Source organism: Bombina bombina, chromosome 1 (assembly GCF_027579735.1).
Source record: "Bombina bombina isolate aBomBom1 chromosome 1, aBomBom1.pri, whole genome shotgun sequence".
NCBI classification, from domain to species: domain Eukaryota; kingdom Metazoa; phylum Chordata; class Amphibia; order Anura; family Bombinatoridae; genus Bombina; species Bombina bombina.
Window position 1 is genome coordinate 237,651,015 of NC_069499.1, and position 19,512 is coordinate 237,670,526.

At 42.1% G+C, this 19,512-nt stretch overlaps 1 protein-coding gene across 1 annotated transcript in view; it reads right to left on the reverse strand.

Annotated features, from left to right (window-relative positions):
• The window catches only part of KNL1 (kinetochore scaffold 1), an 817,310-nt gene that overhangs the window by 153,954 nt on the left and 643,844 nt on the right, over positions 1-19,512 (reverse strand). The window contains 1 exon segment of the mRNA XM_053711756.1: positions 10,386-10,486. Within this exon segment, the coding sequence (XP_053567731.1) occupies positions 10,386-10,486 (101 nt within the window).

Consider the following 19,512-nt stretch of genomic DNA (forward strand, 5'->3'; position numbering starts at 1 on the left):
AACTGACTCAGAAAACCCACGTCTTGATAAAATCAAGCGTTCAATTTCCAAGCAGTCAGCTTCAGAGAAGTTAGATTTTGATGTTTGAAGGGACCCTGTATCAGAAGGTCCTGTTTCAGAGGTAGAGACCAAGGTGGACAGGATGACATGTCCACCAGGTCTGCATACCAAGTCCTGCGTGGCCACGCAGGTGCTATTAGAATCACTGATGCTCTCTCTTGTTTGATTCTGGCAATCAATCGAGGAAGCATCGGGAAGGGTGGAAACACGTAAGCCATCCTGAAGTCCCAAGGTGCTGTCAGGGCATCTATCAGGACTGCTCCTGGATCTCTGGATCTGGACCCGTAACGAGGAAGCTTGGCGTTCTGTCGAGACGCCATGAGATCTATCTCTGGTTTGCCCCAACGTCGAAGTATTTGGGCAAAGACCTCCGGGTGGAGTTCCCACTCCCCCGGATGAAAAGTCTGACGACTTAAGAAATCCGCCTCCCAGTTCTCCACTCCCGGGATGTGGATTGCTGACAGGTGGCAAGAGTGAGACTCTGCCCAGCGAATTATCTTTGATACTTCCATCATAGCTAGGGAGCTTCTTGTCCCTCCCTGATGGTTGATGTAAGCTACAGTCGTGATGTTGTCCGACTGAAACCTGATGAACCCCCGAGTTGTCAACTGGGGCCAAGCCAGGAGGGCATTGAGAACTGCTCTCAATTCCAGAATGTTTATTGGCAGGAGACTCTCCTCCTGACTCCATTGTCCCTGAGCCTTCAGAGAATTCCAGACGGCACCCCAACCTAGAAGGCTGGCGTCTGTTGTTACAATTGTCCAGTCTGGTCTGCTGAATGGCATCCCCCTGGACAGATGTGGCCGAGAAAGCCACCATAGAAGAGAATTTCTGGTCTCTTGATCCAGATTCAGAGAAGGGGATAAGTCTGAGTAATCCCCATTCCACTGACTTAGCATGCACAGTTGCAGTGGTCTGAGGTGTAAGCGTGCAAAGGGTACTATGTCCATTGCCGCTACCATTAAGCCGATTACCTCCATGCATTGAGCCACTGACGGGTGTTGAATGGAATGAAGGGTGCGGCAAGCACTTTGAAGTCTTGTTAGCCTGTCCTCTGTCAGGTAAATCTTCATTTCTACAGAATCTATAAGAGTCCCCAGGAAGGGAACTCTTGTGAGTGGAACGAGTGAACTTTTCTTTTCATTCACCTTCCATCCATGTGACCTTAGAAATGCCAGTACTAACTCTGTATGAGACTTGGCAGTTTGAAAGCTTGAAGCTTGTATCAGAATGTCGTCTAGGTATGGAGCTACCGAGATTCCCCGCGGTCTTAGTACCGCCAGAAGAGCACCCAGAACCTTTGTGAAGATTCTTGGAGCTGTAGCCAATCCGAATGGAAGAGCCACAAACTGGTAATGCCTGTCTAGGAAGGCAAACCTTAGGTACCGGTAATGATCTTTGTGAATCGGTATGTGAAGGTAAGCATCTTTTAAATCTACAGTGGTCATGTACTGACCCTCTTGGATCATAGGTAAAATTGTCCGAATAGTCTCCATCTTGAACGATGGAACTCTTAGGAATTTGTTTATGATCTTTAAGTCCAGGATTGGTCTGAAAGTTCCCTCTTTTTTGGGAACCACAAACAGATTTGAGTAAAACCCCTGTCCCTGTTCCGATCGTGGAACTGGATGGATTACTCCCATTAACAAGAGATCTTGTACGCAGCGTAGAAACGCCTCTTTCTTTGTCTGGATTGTTGACAACCTTGACAGATGAAATCTCTCTCTTGGAGGAGAGTATTTGAAGTCCAGAAGGTATCCCTGAGATATTATCTCTAGCGTCCAGGGATCCTGAACATCTCTTGCCCAAGCCTGGGCGAAGAGAGAAAGTCTGCCCCCCACTAGATCCGATCCCGGATCGGGGGCCCTCAATTCATGCTGTTTTAGGGGCAGCAGCAGGTTTCCTGGTCTGCTTGCCCTTGTTCCAGGACTGGTTAGGTTTCCAGCCTTGCCTGTAGCGAGCAACAGCTCCTTCCTGTTTTGGTGCAGAGGAAGTTGATGCTGCTCCTGCTTTGAAATTACGAAAGGAACGAAAATTAGACTGTCTAGCCTTAGCTTTGGCTTTGTCCTGAGGCAGGGCATGGCCTTTACCTCCTGTAATGTCAGCGATAATCTCTTTCAACCCGGGCCCGAATAAGGTCTGCCCTTTGAAAGGTATATTAAGCAATTTAGACTTAGAAGTAACATCAGCTGACCAGGATTTTAGCCACAGCGCCCTGCGTGCCTGAATGGCGAATCCTGAATTCTTCGCCGTAAGTTTAGTAAGATGTACTACGGCCTCCGAAATGAATGAATTAGCTAGTTTAAGGACTCTAAGCCTGTCCGTAATGTCGTCCAGAGTAGCTGAACTAATGTTCTCTTCCAGAGACTCAATCCAGAATGCCGCTGCAGCAGTGATCGGCGCAATGCATGCAAGGGGTTGCAATATAAAACCTTGTTGAACAAACATTTTCTTAAGGTAACCCTCTAACTTTTTATCCATTGGATCTGAAAAAGCACAGCTATCCTCCACCGGGATAGTGGTACGCTTAGCTAAAGTAGAAACTGCTCCCTCCACCTTAGGGACCGTTTGCCATAAGTCCCTTGTGGTGGCGTCTATTGGAAACATTTTTCTAAATATCGGAGGGGGTGAGAACGGCACACCGGGTCTATCCCACTCCTTAGTAACAATTTCAGTAAGTCTCTTAGGTATAGGAAAAACCTCAGTACTCGTCGGTACCGCAAAATATTTATCCAACCTACACATTTTCTCTGGTATTGCAACTGTGTTACAATCATTCAGAGCCGCTAACACCTCCCCTAGTAATACACGGAGGTTTTCCAGTTTAAATTTAAAATTTGAAATATCTGAATCCAGTCTGTTTGGATCAGAACCGTCACCCACAGAATGAAGTTCTCCGTCCTCATGTTCTGCCACCTGTGACGCAGTGTCTGACATGGCCCTAATATTATCAGCGCACTCTGTTCTCACCCCAGAGTGATCACGCTTACCTCTTAGTTCTGGTAATTTAGCCAAAACTTCAGTCATAACAGTAGCCATATCCTGTAATGTGATTTGTAATGGCCGCCCAGATGTACTCGGCGCTACAATATCACGCACCTCCCTCTGAGCGGGAGATGCAGGTACTGACACGTGAGGAGAGTTAGTCGGCATAACTCTCCCCTCGTTGTTTGGTGAAATTTGTTCAATTTGTACAGATTGACTTTTATTTAAAGTAGCATCAATACAGTTAGTACATAAATTTCTATTGGGCTCCACTTTGGCATTGCAACAAATGACACAGGTATCATCCTCTGAATCAGACATGTTTAACACACTAGCAAATAAACTTGCAACTTGGAAATACAATTCAATTAGAATAATATTAAAAACGTACTGTGCCTTTAAGAAGCACAGAAGATCTATGACAGTTGAAAATTAATAAATTGAAACAGTTATATCAATCCTTGTAAACAACACAACTTTAGCAAAGGTTTAATCCCATTAGCAAAGATAACAAATTCTGAAAGCAGGAAACAAATTACAGAATAAACGTTTTTAATCTCAGTCAACTATAATTCTCACAGCTCTGCTGAGAGAAATTACCTCCCTCAAAATAAGTTTTGAAGACCCCTGGGCTCTGTAGAGATGAACCGGATCATGCAGGAAATACAATGAGCTGCTGACTGAAATATTTGATGCGTAGCAAAAGCGCCAAAAAACGGCCCCTCCCCCTCACACACAGTAGTGAGAGAGAACAGAAACTGTCAGAAATTAGATCAAGCAACTGCCAAGTGGAAAAATAGTGCCCAAACATTTATTCACTCAGTACCTCAGCAAATGAAAACGATTTTACATTCCAGCAAAAACGTTAAACATAATTTCTAGATATTAAACAGCTTTATGTACTTCTTACAGTGTAATTCTAGTGAAGTACCATTCCCCAGAATACTGAAGTGTAAAGTATACATACATGACATTATATCGGTATGGCAGGATTTTCTCATCAATTCCATTGTCAGAAAATAAAAGCTGCTACATACCTCTATGCAGATTCATCTGCCCGCTGTCCCCTGATCTGAAGTTTACCTCTCCTCAGATGGCCGAGAAACAGCAATATGATCTTAACTACTCCGGCTAAAATCATAGCAAAAACTCTGGTAGATTCTTCTTCAAACTCTGCCAGAGGGATAATAACACACTCCGGTGCTATTTTAAAATAACAAACTTTTGATTGAAGATATAAAACTAAGTATAATCACCATAGTCCTCTCACACATCCTATCTAGTCGTTGGGTGCAAGAGAATGACTGGGAGTGACGTAGAGGGGAGGAGCTATATGCAGCTCTGCTGGGTGAATCCTCTTGCACTTCCTGTTGGGGAGGAGTAATATCCCAGAAGTAATGATGACCCGTGGACTGATCACACTTAACAGAAGAAATGTAAATTAGATTGAACCTCCAAAGCACTGCTAATGCATCTATTAGCTCCGCCTGAGGATCCCTGGACCGCGACCCATATCTGGATAGCTTGGAATTGAGCCGGGAAGCCATGAGATCTATCTGCCGCGTACATATCTGTTGCAAATCTCCGCAAACACCTCGGGATGGAGAGACCATAACCCCCGGATGAAAGGATTGTCTGCTGAGGAAATCCGCTTCCCAGTTGTCCACACCCTGAATGTGGATTGCTGACAGCGAGCAGTTGTGGGCCTCTGCCCATTCCAGAATCCGAGATACTTCCCTCATTGCTAGGGAGCTCCTTGTCCCCCCCCTGATGGTTGATGTAAGCCACTCAGGTTATGTTGTCTGATAGGAATCTGATAAACTGGACGAACCCAGAAGAGGCCAAGCCTTCATAGCATTGAGGATCGCTCAAAATTCCAAAATGTTGATCGGGAGAAGGGATTCCTCTTGAGTCCACAGGCCCTATGCCTTCCTGGCACCCCAGACAGCTCCCCATCCTGATAGACTTGCGTCTGTAGTCACAATCTCCCAGGATGCTCTCAAGAAGGATGTCCCTTGGGACAGGTGATCTGGAGAAAGCTACCAAGAGAGCGATTCTCTCGACCGGTTGTCTAGAGAAATCTGTTGAGACAGATCCGAATGATCACCGTTCCACTGTCTCAGCATGCACAGCTGAAGTGGTCTGAGATGAAATCTGGCAAAATGAATGATATCCATGCTGGACACCATGAGAACAATCACCTCCATACTCCGAGCCACAGAGGGCCTTAAAGGAGGTCTGGAGGGCAAGACAAGCAGAAGTTAGCTTGTAACGTCTCTGGTCTGTAAGGAATATCCTCATGGATATGGAGTCTATTATAGTACCCAGGAATTCCACCCTGGTACTGGGAATAAGAACTATTTTCTAAGTATATCTTCCATCCATGAGATCGAAGAAGAAATAGAAGAGCTTTCAATTGGTCTTCTGCCAGACAACAGGATGTTGATAGCAGAAGGCAGGATGGTTGATGGTGCTTGAACCAGAATATTGTCCAAGTATGGCGCTACTGCTATACCTCTGGTTTTGGCCACTGCAAGCAGAGCCCCTAGAATCATCGTAAAAACTCTTGGGGCAGTAGCTAGACCAAATGGAAGTGCAATAAACTGGAAGTGCTGGTCCAGGAACGCAAACCTTAGGAACTTGAAGTGTTTCTTGTGTATTGGAACGTGAAGGTAAGCATCCTTCAGATTTATCGTGGTCATGAACTGTCCTTACTGAACTAAGGGAAGGATAGACCTTATCGTCTCCATCTTGAACAAGGGGACAGCTAGGAATTTGTGTAAAGGGACACTGAACCCAAATTTTTTCTTTTGTGATTCAGATAGAGCATGCAATTTTAAGCAACTTTCTAATGTACTCCTATTATCATTTTTTCTTTGTTCTCTTGCTATCTTTATTTAAAAAAGAAGGGATCTAAGTTTTTGTTTTGCTTCAGCCCTCTGGACAGCACTTTCTTTTTGGTGGATGAATTTATCTACCAATCAGCAAAGACATCCCAGGTTGTTCACCATAAATGGGACGGCATCTACACTTACATTCTTGCAGTTCAAATAAAGATATCAAGCGAATTAAGAAAATTTTATAATAGGAGTAAATTAGAAAGTTGCTTAAAATTTCATGCTCTATCTGAATTATGAAAGAAAAAAAGTTGGGTTCAGTGTCCCTTTAAGCACTTTAGGTCCAGAATCGGGAAGAAAGTTCCCTCCTTCTTTAGGACCACAAAAAGGTGAGTAGTATCCCAGACCTCTTTCTGCAAGAGGTATCGGTACAATGACTCCCAGGGAGGAGAGATCCCTCACACACCCCAGAAAGGCTTTTCTCTTTTCTGGTCTTGAAGACAGGTTTGACAAGAGGAATCTGCCCATGGGTGGATGAGACTTGAAAGCTATTCTGTATCCCTGAGCGATGACCTCCAGGACCCACGGGTCTTGCACGTCCCCAAACCAAGTGTCCGAAAAGAGCGACAGTCTGCCCCCTACAAGATCCAGAGCCATATCGGGGGCCGTCCCTTCATTACGACTTTGTCTCGGGGCGTTTTGTTTTGCTTGGATTTATTTCAGGACTAAGTCGGCTTCCAAGTCCCCTTGGTTTGCTCAGGCTTTTTCGGAGGGCTGTTGATGTTGGGATTTATCTCAATGAAAGGAACGAAAATTAGGACCTTGTCCCTTAGGTTTGTTCTTCTTATCCTGAGGTTAAAAGGCACCTTTCCCTCCAGTAACCGTGGAGATAATGGAGTCCAGACCTGGACCAAATAGAATCTTTCCCTTAAATGGGAGGGAAAGAAGTCTTGACTTTGAAGTCATGTCCGCAGACCAGGACTTCAGCCAGAGTGCCCTACGGGCTTGAACAGAAAAACCTGAAGCCTTAGCATTCAGGCGAATAATTTGCATATTTTCATCACAAATAAAAGAATTAGCCACCCTTAAGGTCTTAATTCTTTCCTGAATCACTTTGAAGGGACCCTCCACCTCGATCAACTCAGATAAGGAGTCGCACCAGTAGGTTGCCGCTACAGCAACTGCAGCAATAGCCGCTGCAGGTTGAATCAAATATCCCGTATGTTGAAACATCTTTCTTAACAGAGTTTCTATTTTCCGCAAGCGGGATAGTAGTGCGTTTAGCAAGCATGGAGATAGCGCAATCCACCTTGGGGATGGACCCCCAAAATTCCAATTGAGAGTCCGGAACCGGGAACAATTTTTTTAAGGAAGAAGGGGAAAATGAAGAACCAATTCTTTCCCATTCATTCTTAATAATGTTCGCCATCTTTACGGGAACCGGGGAAGTCTGTGGTACAATCTTTTCCTCCTCAGAGGTGGACGGCTCAGTGGTATCAAACATATTAACTTTCTTTGACATGATTACTTTATCAAGGCATTAGGAACATAATTGAGCAGGTGGGTATACTGCGGCCTGCTCACAAGAGACAGGTATTAAGACTTAGGTAAAGAGGGAGTACCCTCTAACGCATCAGAATCCTCCATAGCTTGTGCTTATAAAGCAGACTATTGAATAATAAGATAAAACGGCACCTTTATACCCCCAATGGCTGGGGCACTCACCACCTCTTATGACCCAGGCCAAACAGAGAAACCGCTTTTTCTCCGGTAAACCGCATGGTCAGGAAAGAGAAAATCAGTGTGACTACACCCGGTCCCGTGGTGCGCAGTGCAGGACTACCCCTACTATAGGAAAAAGCGCGCCAAGCCTTACAGGCTGCGCAGCTTCCAAAAACGAAAGTAAAACCTGTACATTCCAACATCTGCATGAGCCACATCTCACACATGTCAATTATGTGATTAATCCCCCCTGTTCAATAATTCCCCTCTAGAGATATTAACCCTTGATTCCATACAGATAAAAAGAGCCACACCGTGAACCTGTCTTCTTGCGTTATCATAGGTGTATAAAAAATGAAACGATCTTACCGGAATCTATGCCGTGGAAAAGAAACACAGCCTCTCAAGTTTGACAGTCTTGTAGTATCGCTCCTGCATGGACTTGAGTGATGGAAGTAGGCAGTTAAACTGGTTAACACTGATTGTTTAGGAGCTGTTAATACGAGTCTGGATGGATTCGCAGAAAGACTCTCGTTTCATCTCCAGGCTCTAACATTCGTCAATGCTCTCACTGAGAGGCTGACAAGACTACTTAAAACTCCAGTCCCATTTCGAAACTAAGGAACTACTCTGTATCTTCTGACACTTCTCTGCCAACCTCCTGTGACGAAAGACAAAGAATGACTGGGATATGAGGGAAGTAGGGGGAGTATTTAAGCCTTTGGCTGGGGTGTCTGTCTCCTCCTGGTGGCCAGGTTCAGTATTTCCCAACAGTAAGGAATGATGTTGTGGACTCTCCTCATAATGAGAAGGAAAAGATAGTTACCGTTAAGCGAAAACCACATGGATTACATTCCTGACGCAAATGTGTTAAAAATATTCCCCAATACCAGTTACCTTTTTAGTGCAAATAGTCTATGCTTACCTGGCACATCCCCTATCTATGATGAACAAGCAGAATCAACCTACTAATAGCCTGTGGGCTAAGCGAGAACAAGAAAGCACTTACATGTAAAGCACTCGCTCTACCATGCTTACCAAGCTGCAAAGCCCTGCGTCAAGTATAAAAGCTCATCCTGTGATGTATACACAAGCAGATAATCTAAAACAGGAGTACAACAAGGAGGACAGGTCACAGAAACACCTGTGGCAGGCTAGTGAAACTCCCAGTGGGAGAATTACTCTCACTGTCTAAGTAACCTCATATACCCCGCTGTTCTTTTCCCAGATCTCTGAGGAGGATAATGGGTCTAAAGTCGGTTTTTAATGGGTCTAAAGACTTGGGTGACACGGATGTGGGGGGGGGGGGGGAAATTAAAAGTTTATGGTATCTTGGGTATTTGTTTCTCCTCCTAGTGGTCAGGATTGAATCCCACAGTTAATGGCTTGTGGACTTTTACCACCTTATGAAAAAAGTAAACTGACATATTCAATCATGTTTTTGGTAAAGTTTAATTGACATCCAGAAAATCTAGGTATATTAATGTCAGATAGAATTAAACAACAAAAACTACAGCATTGTATCTATATGTGTAAATATGTACTTTTAACGATAGGCAGAAACTCCTGCACTGCAGTTTGTTTATCTGGTGAAGGCAACAATGGAGATTGTATTAACACAATGACAATGGCAAGCCCTGTGATCTTCAAACTCAAGTACAGAATTGCTCCTCTAAATAAGGAAAGTGATGGTTGGAGTTTGGACATTGAAAAATAAATTGCAACAAACAAGGTTTTAATCTGTTCTAATGTTCAGACTGCTGATTTCTATCTATTTAAAGCAGAGCTTTCCAAACTTTTCATGTTGGTGACACACTTTGTTAGACCTACATCATTTTGCGACACAGTAATTCAGTTGTACTAGCAAACAGGAGGTTAAACTAACTTGTTTTAAGAGATACGGACACATACATAAATTATATAAAAACAAAAAAATTATTTACAAGTAACAGTATGTATGTGCAAGAATTAAAAAAAAAAAGTTTAAAAACACCAATAGCTACTTACTATATTAATGGGATGTATGAGGTTGATGGGATGAACAAAGTTTCTGAATATTTGGTGGAATATTAGATAAAGACACTCGCATTTTATCATCAAGCAGCTCTCCCACTCACTGATTACAAATGCAGTCACGAGACGATTGAGGAGACTACAAGTGCAGTCAGGAGCCAATGTGCCATCAAAGCCGCCAATGGGAATAGTTTCAGTTCCCGCTGAACTGCGCCAATAAGTTAAGATGATCTGTGACCCACTAGGTATCAATCATGTGTCAACCATGTGCTAGGCGTTACAGGCCGGCAGGAAGTCGGAAACCCCCCAAAAATGTGAAGAAAAATTGAAATTCAAAAAAATTTGAGCTGAAGCAGGGACACACCTACACATCCCTGCCGACACACTAATGTGTCACGACACACAGTTTGGAAAGCACTGATTTAAAGACTGCAGAAAAATGTTTATGGTCTTTATAAATCAGCTGCCAAAGTGGTTTGGCCTGAAAACAGACCATAATCAAAGCAAATATATCAAGACTATCTATACATTCCAAGAGATGAGTTATACACTGCACCAGCATCTGAATAAACCAGTGAGAGAAAGACTAATTGGCAGCAATACAGGGGTATGACATTAATTACTGCATTAAAAAAAACACATTATCATGGCGCTACTAGACAAAAGCTATGTACTTAAAAAATTATCTAGATTATGAAAAAGATTTATTTAACCAAAACAAATAAAACTCAAATAAAACAAAAAAGGTTAGTTATTAAAAATGCTTACCAACAAGTTCTCCAAATGTGACTGTAAGTTCAAGTGAGTCATAGAGAAAAGTAAAAATAGCATAATCATCTCCCCATGAATCCAACTCCCATTCTGTAAAACTGAGGGGGAAAAAAATAGATATTTATATTTTACGATACATGAAAAATATGTTTAGCTTAACAACATGATTGCAGTATCACACTCTTGAATAAGCAGTTTTAGCTAAGAAAAGAAGCTATCCAATAGGTATCCTCCCTTCATCCTCTAGACCAGAGCTTGTTAACTTTTATTCACCTGGGGCCCCTTTTTACATTAGAAAATGTTTCATGACCCTCATTATTATAATATAGTCTAAAATAAACCCCTTGTCAGATCGGTATACAATTTATCACTAACAATTACACTCACCAATAAATGCCTAAGCACTGTGTGTACACACATTGTTCTCTCTAATTTAGTCACGCAAGTGACTAACATTTATGTGCATATTTGAAGAGGTACAAAATTACCTCACAAAAGGTTACTCACTCATACACACAAGCACACAGACAGGTGTCCCATAACAGTAAAACAAAAAAAAAACATAATTTATGTAAGAATTTACCAGATAAATTAATTTCTTTCATATTGGCAAGAGTCCATGAGCTAGTGACGTATGGGATATACAATCCTACCAGGAGGGGCAAAGTTTCCCAAACCTCAAAATGCCTATAAATACACCCCTCACCACACCCACAATTCAGTTTAACGAATAGTTAAGAAGTTGGGTGATAAAGAAAGGAGTAAAGCATCAACAAGGAATTTGGAAATAATTGTGCTTTATACAAAAAAAATCATAACCACCATAAAAAAGGGTGGGCCTCATGGACTCTTGCCAATATGAAAGAAATGAATTTATCAGGCAAGTTCTTACATAAATTATGTTTTCTTTCATGTAATTGGCAAGAGTCCATGAGCTAGTGACGTATGGGATAGCAATACCCAAGATGTGGAACTCCACGCAAGAGTCACTAGAGAGGGAGGGACAAAATAAAAACAGCAATTTCACTGAAAAAAATAAATCCACAACCCAAATATAAGTTTATTCTTAAAAAATAAAAACTTAAATCATAAGCAGAAGAATCAAACAAACAGCTGCCCGAAGAAATTTCCTACCAAAAACGGCTTCCGAAGAAGCAAACACATCAAAATGGTAGAATTTAGTAAATGTATGCAAAGAAGACCAAGATGCTGCTTTGCAAATCTGATCAACCGTAGCTTCATTCTTAAAAGCCCAAGAAGTGGAAACTGATCTAGTAGAAAAAGCTGTAATTCTCTGAGGCGGGGCTTTAGCCGACTCCAAATAAGCTTGATGAATCAAAAGCTTTAACCACGATGCCAAAGAAACGGCAGAAGCCTTCTGACCTTTCCTGGAACCAGAAAAGAAAACGAATAGACTAGAAGTCTTCCTGAAATCTTTAGTGGCTTCAACATATTTCAGAGCTCTCACCACATCCAAAGAATGTAAAGATCTCTCCAAAGAATTCTTAGGATTAGGACACAAAGAAGTGACAACAATTTCTCTATTAATGTTGTTAGAATTCGCAACCATAGGTAAGAATTTAAATGAAGTCCGAAAAACTGCCTTATCCTGATGGAAAATCAGAAAAGGAGATTCACAAGAGAGCGGATAATTCAGAAACTCTTCTAGCAGAAGAGATGGCCAAAAGGAACAACACTTTCCAAGAAAGTAGTTTAATGTCCAAAGAATGCATAGGCTCAAATGAAGGAGCCTGCAAAGCCTTTAAAACCAAATTAAGACTCCAAGGAGGAGAGATTAATTTAATGAGAGGCTTAATACGAACCAAAGCATGTACAAAACAATGAATATCAGGAAGTTTAGCAATTTTCCTGTGGAATAAAACAGAAAGAGCAGAGATTTGTCCTTTCAAGGAACTTGCAGATAAACCTTTATCCAAACCATCTTGAAGAAACTGTAAAATTCTAGGAATTCTAAAAGAATGCCAGGAAAATTTATGAGAAGAACACCATGAAATATAAGTCTTCCAAACTCAATAATAAATCTTTCTAGAAACAGATATACGAGCCTGCAACATAGTATTAATCACTGAGTCAGAGAAACTTCTATGACTAAGCACTAAGCATTCAATTTCCATACCTTCAAATTTAATGATTTGAGATCCTGATGGAAAAACGGACCTTGAGATAGAAGGTATGGCCTTAATGGAAGTGGCCAAGGTTGGCAACTGGACATCCGAACAAGATCCGCATACAAAAACCTGTGAGGCAATGCTGGAGCCACCAGCAGCACAAACGATTGCTCCATGATGATTTTGGAGATCACTCTTGGAAGAAGAACTAGAGGAGGGAAAACAATCAGGTTGATAACACCAAGGAAATGTCAACGCATCCACTGCTTCCGCCTGAGGATCCCTGGACATGGACAGGTACCTGGGAAGTTTCTTGTTTAGATGAGAAGCCATCAGATCTATTTCTGGAAGCCCCCACATCTGAACAATTTGAGAAAACACATCTGGGTGAAGAGACCATTCTCCCGGATCTAAAGTCTGACGACTGAGATAATCCGCTTCCCAATTGTCTTTACCTGGGATATGCACCGCAGAAATTAGACAGGAGCTGGATTTCGCCCAAACAAGTATCCGAGATACTTCTTTCATAGCTTGAGGACTGTGAGTCCCACCCTGATGATTGACATATGCCACAGCTGTGATATTGTCTGTCTGAAAACAAATGAATGTTTCTCTCTTCAACAGAGGCCAAAACTGAAGAGCCCTGAGAATTGCACGTTCCAAAATATTGATTGGTAATCTCACCTCTTGAGATTTCCAAACCCCTTGTGCTGTCAGAGATCCCCAAACAGCTCCCCAACATGAAAGACTTGCATCTGTTGTGATCACAGTCCAGGTTGGACGAACGAAAGAGGCCCCTAAAAATATACTATGGTGATCTAACCACCAAGTCAGAGAAAGTCGAACATTGGGATTTAAGGATATTAATTGTGATAACCTTGTATAATCCCTGCACCATTGGTTCAGCATACAAAGCTGGAGAGGTCTCATATGAAAACGAGCAAAGGGGATTGCGTCCAATGCTGCAGTCATGAGACCTAAAACTTCCATGCACATAGCTACTGAAGGGAATGACTGAGACTAAAGGTTTCCGACAGGTTGCAACCAATTTCAAACGTCTCTTGTCTGTTAGAGACAGTCATGGACACTGAATCTATCTGGAAACCAAAAAAGGTTACCTTTGTCTGAGGAATCAAAGAACTTTTTGGTAAATTGATCCTCCAACCATGTCTTTGAAGAAACAACACTAGTTGATTCACGTGAGATTCTGCAGAACGTAAAGACTGAGTGAGTACCAAGATATCGTCCAAATAAGGAAACACAGCAATACCCCGCTCTCTGATTACAGAGAGTAGGGCACCAAGAACCTTTGAAAAGATTCTTGGAGCTGTTGCTAGGCCAAAAGGAAGAGCAACAAATTGGTAATGTTTGTCTAGAAAAGAGAATCTCAGGAACTGATAGTGATCCGAATGAATCGGAATATGAAGATAAGCATCCTGTAAGTCTATTGTGGACATATAATGCCCTTGCTGAACAAAAGGCAGAATAGTCCTTATAGTCACCATCTTGAAAGTTGGTACTCTTACATATTGATTCAAATTCTTTAGATCCAAAACTGGCCTGAATGAATTTTCTTTTTTTGGGACAATGAATAGATCTGAATAAAACCCCAGGCCCTGTTCCTGAAACAGAACTGGCATGATTACACCTGATAACTCCAGGTCTGAAACACACTTCAGGAAAGCCTGAGCCTTTACTGTGTTCGCTGGAATGCGTGAGAGAAAAAATCTTCTCATAGGTGTTCTTACTCTGAATTCTATTCTGTACCCCTGAGAGACAATACTCTGAATCCAATGATTTTTGGACCGAACTGATCCAAACATCTTTGAAGAATTTTAATCTGCCCCCTACCAGCTGAGCTGGAATGAGGGCCGCACCTTCATGCGGACTTGGGGGCTGGCTTTGATCTTTTAAAAGGCTTGGATTTATTCCAATTTGAGGAAGACTTCCAATTGGAAACAGATTCCTTTGGGGAAGGATTAGATTTCTGTTCCTTATTATGTCAAAAGGAACGAAAACGGTTAGAAGCTTTAGATTTCACTTTAGGTTTTTTATCCTGAGGCAAAAAAACTCCCTTCTCCCCAGTGACAGTTGAAATTATTGAATCCAACTGAGAACCAAATAGTTTATTACCTTGGAAAGAAAGAGAAAGCAATCTGGATTTAGAAGTCATATCAGCATTTCAAGATTTGAGCCACAAAGCTCTTCTAGCTAAAATAGCTAAAGACACATATCTAACATCAATTTTGATGATATAAAAAATGGCATCACATATGAAATTATTAGCATGTTGAATCAACTTAACAATGCTAGACAAATCATGATCTGATACTTGTTGAGCTAAAGTTTCCAACCAAGAAGTTGAAGCAGCTGCAACATCAGCCAAATAAATTGCAGGCCTAAGAAGATGACCTGAATATAAATAAGCTTTCCTTAGATAAGATTCAAGTTTCCTATCTAAAAGATCTTTAAAAGAAGTACTATCTTCCGTTGGAATAGTAGTACGTTATGAAGAGTGGAGATAGCCCCATCAACTTTGGGGATCTTTTCCCAAAACTCCAATTTAACTGCTGGCAAAGGATACCATTTTTTAAACCTTGAAAAAGGAATAAAAGAAGTACCAGGCCTATTCCATTCTTTAGAAATCATATCAGAAATAGCATCAGGAACTGGAAAAACCTCTGAAATAACCACAGGAGGTTTATAAACAGAATTTAAACGTTTACTAGTTTTAATATCAAGAGGACTAGTTTCCTCCATATCCAATGTAATCAACACTTATTTTAATAAAGAACGAATATAATCCATTTTAAATAAATAACATAATTTATGCTTACCTGATAAATGTATTTCTCTTGTGGTGTATCCAGTCCACGGATCATCCATTACTTGTGAGATATTCTCCTTCCCAACAGGAAGTTGCAAGAGGATCACCCACAGCAGAGCTGCTATATAGCTCCTCCCCTAACTGCCATATCCAGTCATTCGACCGAAAACAAGCAGAGAAAGGAGAAACCATAGGGTGTAGTGGTGACTGTAGTTTAAAATTTAAAAATACCTGCCTTAAAATGACAGGGCGGGCCGTGGACTGGATACACCACAAGAGAAATAAATTTATCAGGTAAGCATAAATTATGTTTTCACTTGTAAGGTGTATCCAGTCCACGGATCATCCATTACTTGTGGGATACCAATACCAAAGCTAAAGTACACGGATGAAGGGAGGGACAAGGCAGGTACTTAAACGGAAGGTACCACTGCCTGTAAAACCTTTCTCCCAAAAATAGCCTCCGAAGAAGCAAAAGTATCAAATTTGTAGAATTTTGAAAAAGTATGAAGCGAAGACCAAGTCGCCGCCTTGCAAATCTGTTCAACAGAAGCCTCATTTTTAAAGGCCCATGTGGAAGCCACAGCTCTAGTAGAATGAGCTGTAATCCTTTCTGGAGGCTGCTGGCCAGCAGTCTCATAGGCTAAGCGGATTATGCTTCTTAGCCAAAAAGAAAGAGAGGTTGCCGAAGCCTTTTGACCTCTCCTCTGTCCAGAGTAGACAACAAACAAAGCAGATGTTTGACGAAAATCTTTAGTAGCTTGTAAGTAAAACTTTAAAGCACGAACCACGTCCAGATTGTGTAACAGACTTTCCTTCTTTGAAGAAGGATTAGGACACAAAGACGGAACAACAATCTCTTGATTGATATTCTTATTAGATACCACCTTAGGTAAAAACCCAGGTTTGGTACGCAGAACTACCTTATCTGCATGGAAGATCAGATAAGGAGAATCACATTGTAAGGCAGATAACTCGGAAACTCTACGAGCCGAGGAAATAGCTACCAAAAAAAGAACTTTCCAAGATAAAAGTTTGATATCTATGGAATGAAGAGGTTCAAACGGAACCCCCTGAAGAACTTTAAGAACCAAATTTAAGCTCCAAGGTGGAGCAACAGGTTTAAACACAGGCTTGATTCTAACTAAAGCCTGACAAAATGCCTGAACGTCTGGGACATCCGCCAGACACTTGTGCAAAAAAAATAGATAGTGCAGAAATCTGTCCCTTTAAGGAACTAGCTGACAATCCTTTCTCCAAACCTTCTTGGAGCAAAGATAATATCCTGGGAATCCTGACCTTACTCCATGAGTAGCCCTTGTATTCACACCAATAAAGATATTTAAGCCATATCTTATGATAGATTTTCCTGGTGACAGGCTTTCGTGCCTGAATTAAGGTATCAATGACTGACTCGGAGAAACTATGCTTTGATAAAATCAAGCGTTCAATCTCCAGGCAGTCAGCCTCAGAGAAATTAGATTTGGATGGTTGAAAGTACCTTGAAGTAGAAGGTCCTGTCTCAGCGGCAGAGTCCATGGTGGAAAGGATGACATGTCCACCAGATCTGCATACCAAGTCCTGCGTGGCCACGCAGGCGCTATCAAGATCACCAATGCTCTCTCCTGCTTGATTTTGGCAATCAGACGAGGGAGCAGAGGAAACGGTGGAAACACATAAGCCAGGTTGAAGGACCAAGGCACTGCTAGAGCATCTATCAGCGTTGCCTTGGGGTCCCTGGACCTGGATCCGTAACAAGGAAGCTTGGCGTTCTGGCGAGACGCCATGAGATCCAGTTCCGGTTTGCCCCAACGATGAACCAATTGTGCAAACACCTCCGGATGGAGTTCCCACTCCCCCGGATGAAAAGTCTTTCGCCTCCCAGTTCTCTACACCTGGGATATGGATAGCTGATAGGTGACAAGAGTGAATCTCTGCCCAGCGAATTATCTTTGGGACTTCTAACATCGCTAGGGAACTCCTTGTTCCCCCTTGATGGTTGATGTAAGCCACAGTCGTGATGTTGTCCGACTGAAATCTGATAGAAGATAAGCATCCTTTAAATCCACTGTAGCCATGTATTGAGCCTCCTGGATCATAGGTAGGATGGTACGAATAGTCTCCATCTTGAATAATGGAACTCTGAGGAATTTGTTTAAGATCTTTAGGTCCAAAATTGGTCTGAAGGTTCCCTCTTTTTTGGGAACCACAAACAGATTTGAGTAAAATCCCTGTTCCTCCTTTGGAACTGGATGGATCACTCCCATAACTATGAGGTCTTGTACACAGTGTAAGAATGCCTCCCTCTTTATCTGGTTTGCAGATAATTGAGAAAGGTGAAATCTCCCTTTTGGGGGGGAAGCCTTGAAGTCCAGAAGATATCCCTGGGATATAATTTCCAACGCCCAGGGATCCTGGACATCTCTTGCCCACGCCTGGGCGAAGAGCGAAAGTCTGCCCCCTACTAGATCCGTTACCGGATAGGGGGCCGTTCCTTCATGCTGTCTTAGAGGCAGCAGCAGGCTTTTTGGCCTGCTTACCCTTGTTCCAGGTCTGGTTAGGTCTCCAGACCGTCTTGGACTGAGCAAAAGTTCCCTCTTGTTTTGCATTAGAGGAAGTTGATACCCCACTTGCCTTGAAGTTTCGAAAGGCACGAAAATTAGACTGTTTGGCCCTTGATTTGGACCTATCCTGAGGAAGGGCATGACCTTTTCCTCCAGTGATATCAGCAATAATCTCCTTCAAACCAGGCCCGAATAGGGCCTGCCCCTTGAAGGGAAAGTTAAGCAGCTTAGACTTTGAAGTAACATCAGCTGACAATGATTTAAGCCATAGCGCTCTGCGCGCCTGGATAGCAAAACCAGAATTCTTAGCCGTTAGTTTAGTCAAATGAACAATGACATCAGAAACAAAAGAATTGGCTAGCTTAAGTGCTCTAAGCTTGTCAAGTATGTCATCCAATGGAGTCGCTACCTGTAAAGCCTCTTCCAGAGACTCAAACCAGAACGCCGCAGCAGCAGTGACAGGAGCAATGCATGCAAGGGGCTGTAGGATAAAACCTTGTTGAATAAACATTTTCTTAAGGTAACCCTCTAACTTTTTATCCATTGGATCTAAGAAAGCACAACTGTCCTCGACAGGGATAGTAGTATGCTTTGCTAGAGTAGAAACTGCTCCCTCCACCTTAGGAACTGTCTGCCATAAGTCCCGTGTGGTGGCGTCTATTGGAAACATTTTTCTAAAAATAGGAGGGGGAGAGAACGGCACACCTGGTCTACCCAATTCCTTAGTAATAATTTCTGGAAACCTTTTAGGTATTGGAAAAACATCAGTGCACACCGGCACTGCATAGTATTTATCCAGTCTACACAATTTCTCTGGCACTGCAATTGTATCACAGTCATTTAGAGCAGCTAAAACCTCCCTGAGTAACACGCGGAGGTGTTCAAGCTTAAATTTAAATGTAGAAATATCAGAATCAGGTTGCATCATCTTCCCTGAGTCAGAAACATCACCCACAGAAAGAAGCTCTCCTTCTTCAGCTTCTGCATATTGTGAGGCAGTATCAGACATAGCTCTTAAAGCGTCAGTATGCTCTGTATTTCGTCTAACTCCAGAGCTATCTCTCTTTCCTCTAAATTCAGATAGTCTGGCTAATACCGCTGACAGTGTATTATCCATGACAGCCGCCATGTCTTGTAAAGTAAACGCTATGGGCGCCCTAGATGTACTTGGCGCCATTTGAGCGTGAGTCCCTTGAGCGGGAGTCAAAGGATCTGACACGTGGGGAGAGTTAGTCGGCATAACTTCCCCCTCGTCAGATTCCTCTGGTGATAAATTTTTTAAAGACAGAATATGATCTTTATTGCTTAAAGTGAAATCAGTACATTTGGTACACATTTTAAGAGGGGGTTCCACAATGGCTTTTAAACATAATGAACAAGGAGTTTCCTCTATGTCAGACATGTTTGTACAGACTAGCAATGAGACTAGCAAGCTTGGAAAACACTTTAAATCAAATTAACAAGCAAATATAAGAAATGGTACTGTGCCTTTAAGAGAAACAAATTTTGTCAGAATTTGAAAAAACAGTAAAAAAAGGCAGTAAATCAAACAAAATTTTTACAGTGTGTATAATAAGCTAACAGAGCATTGCACCCACTTGCAA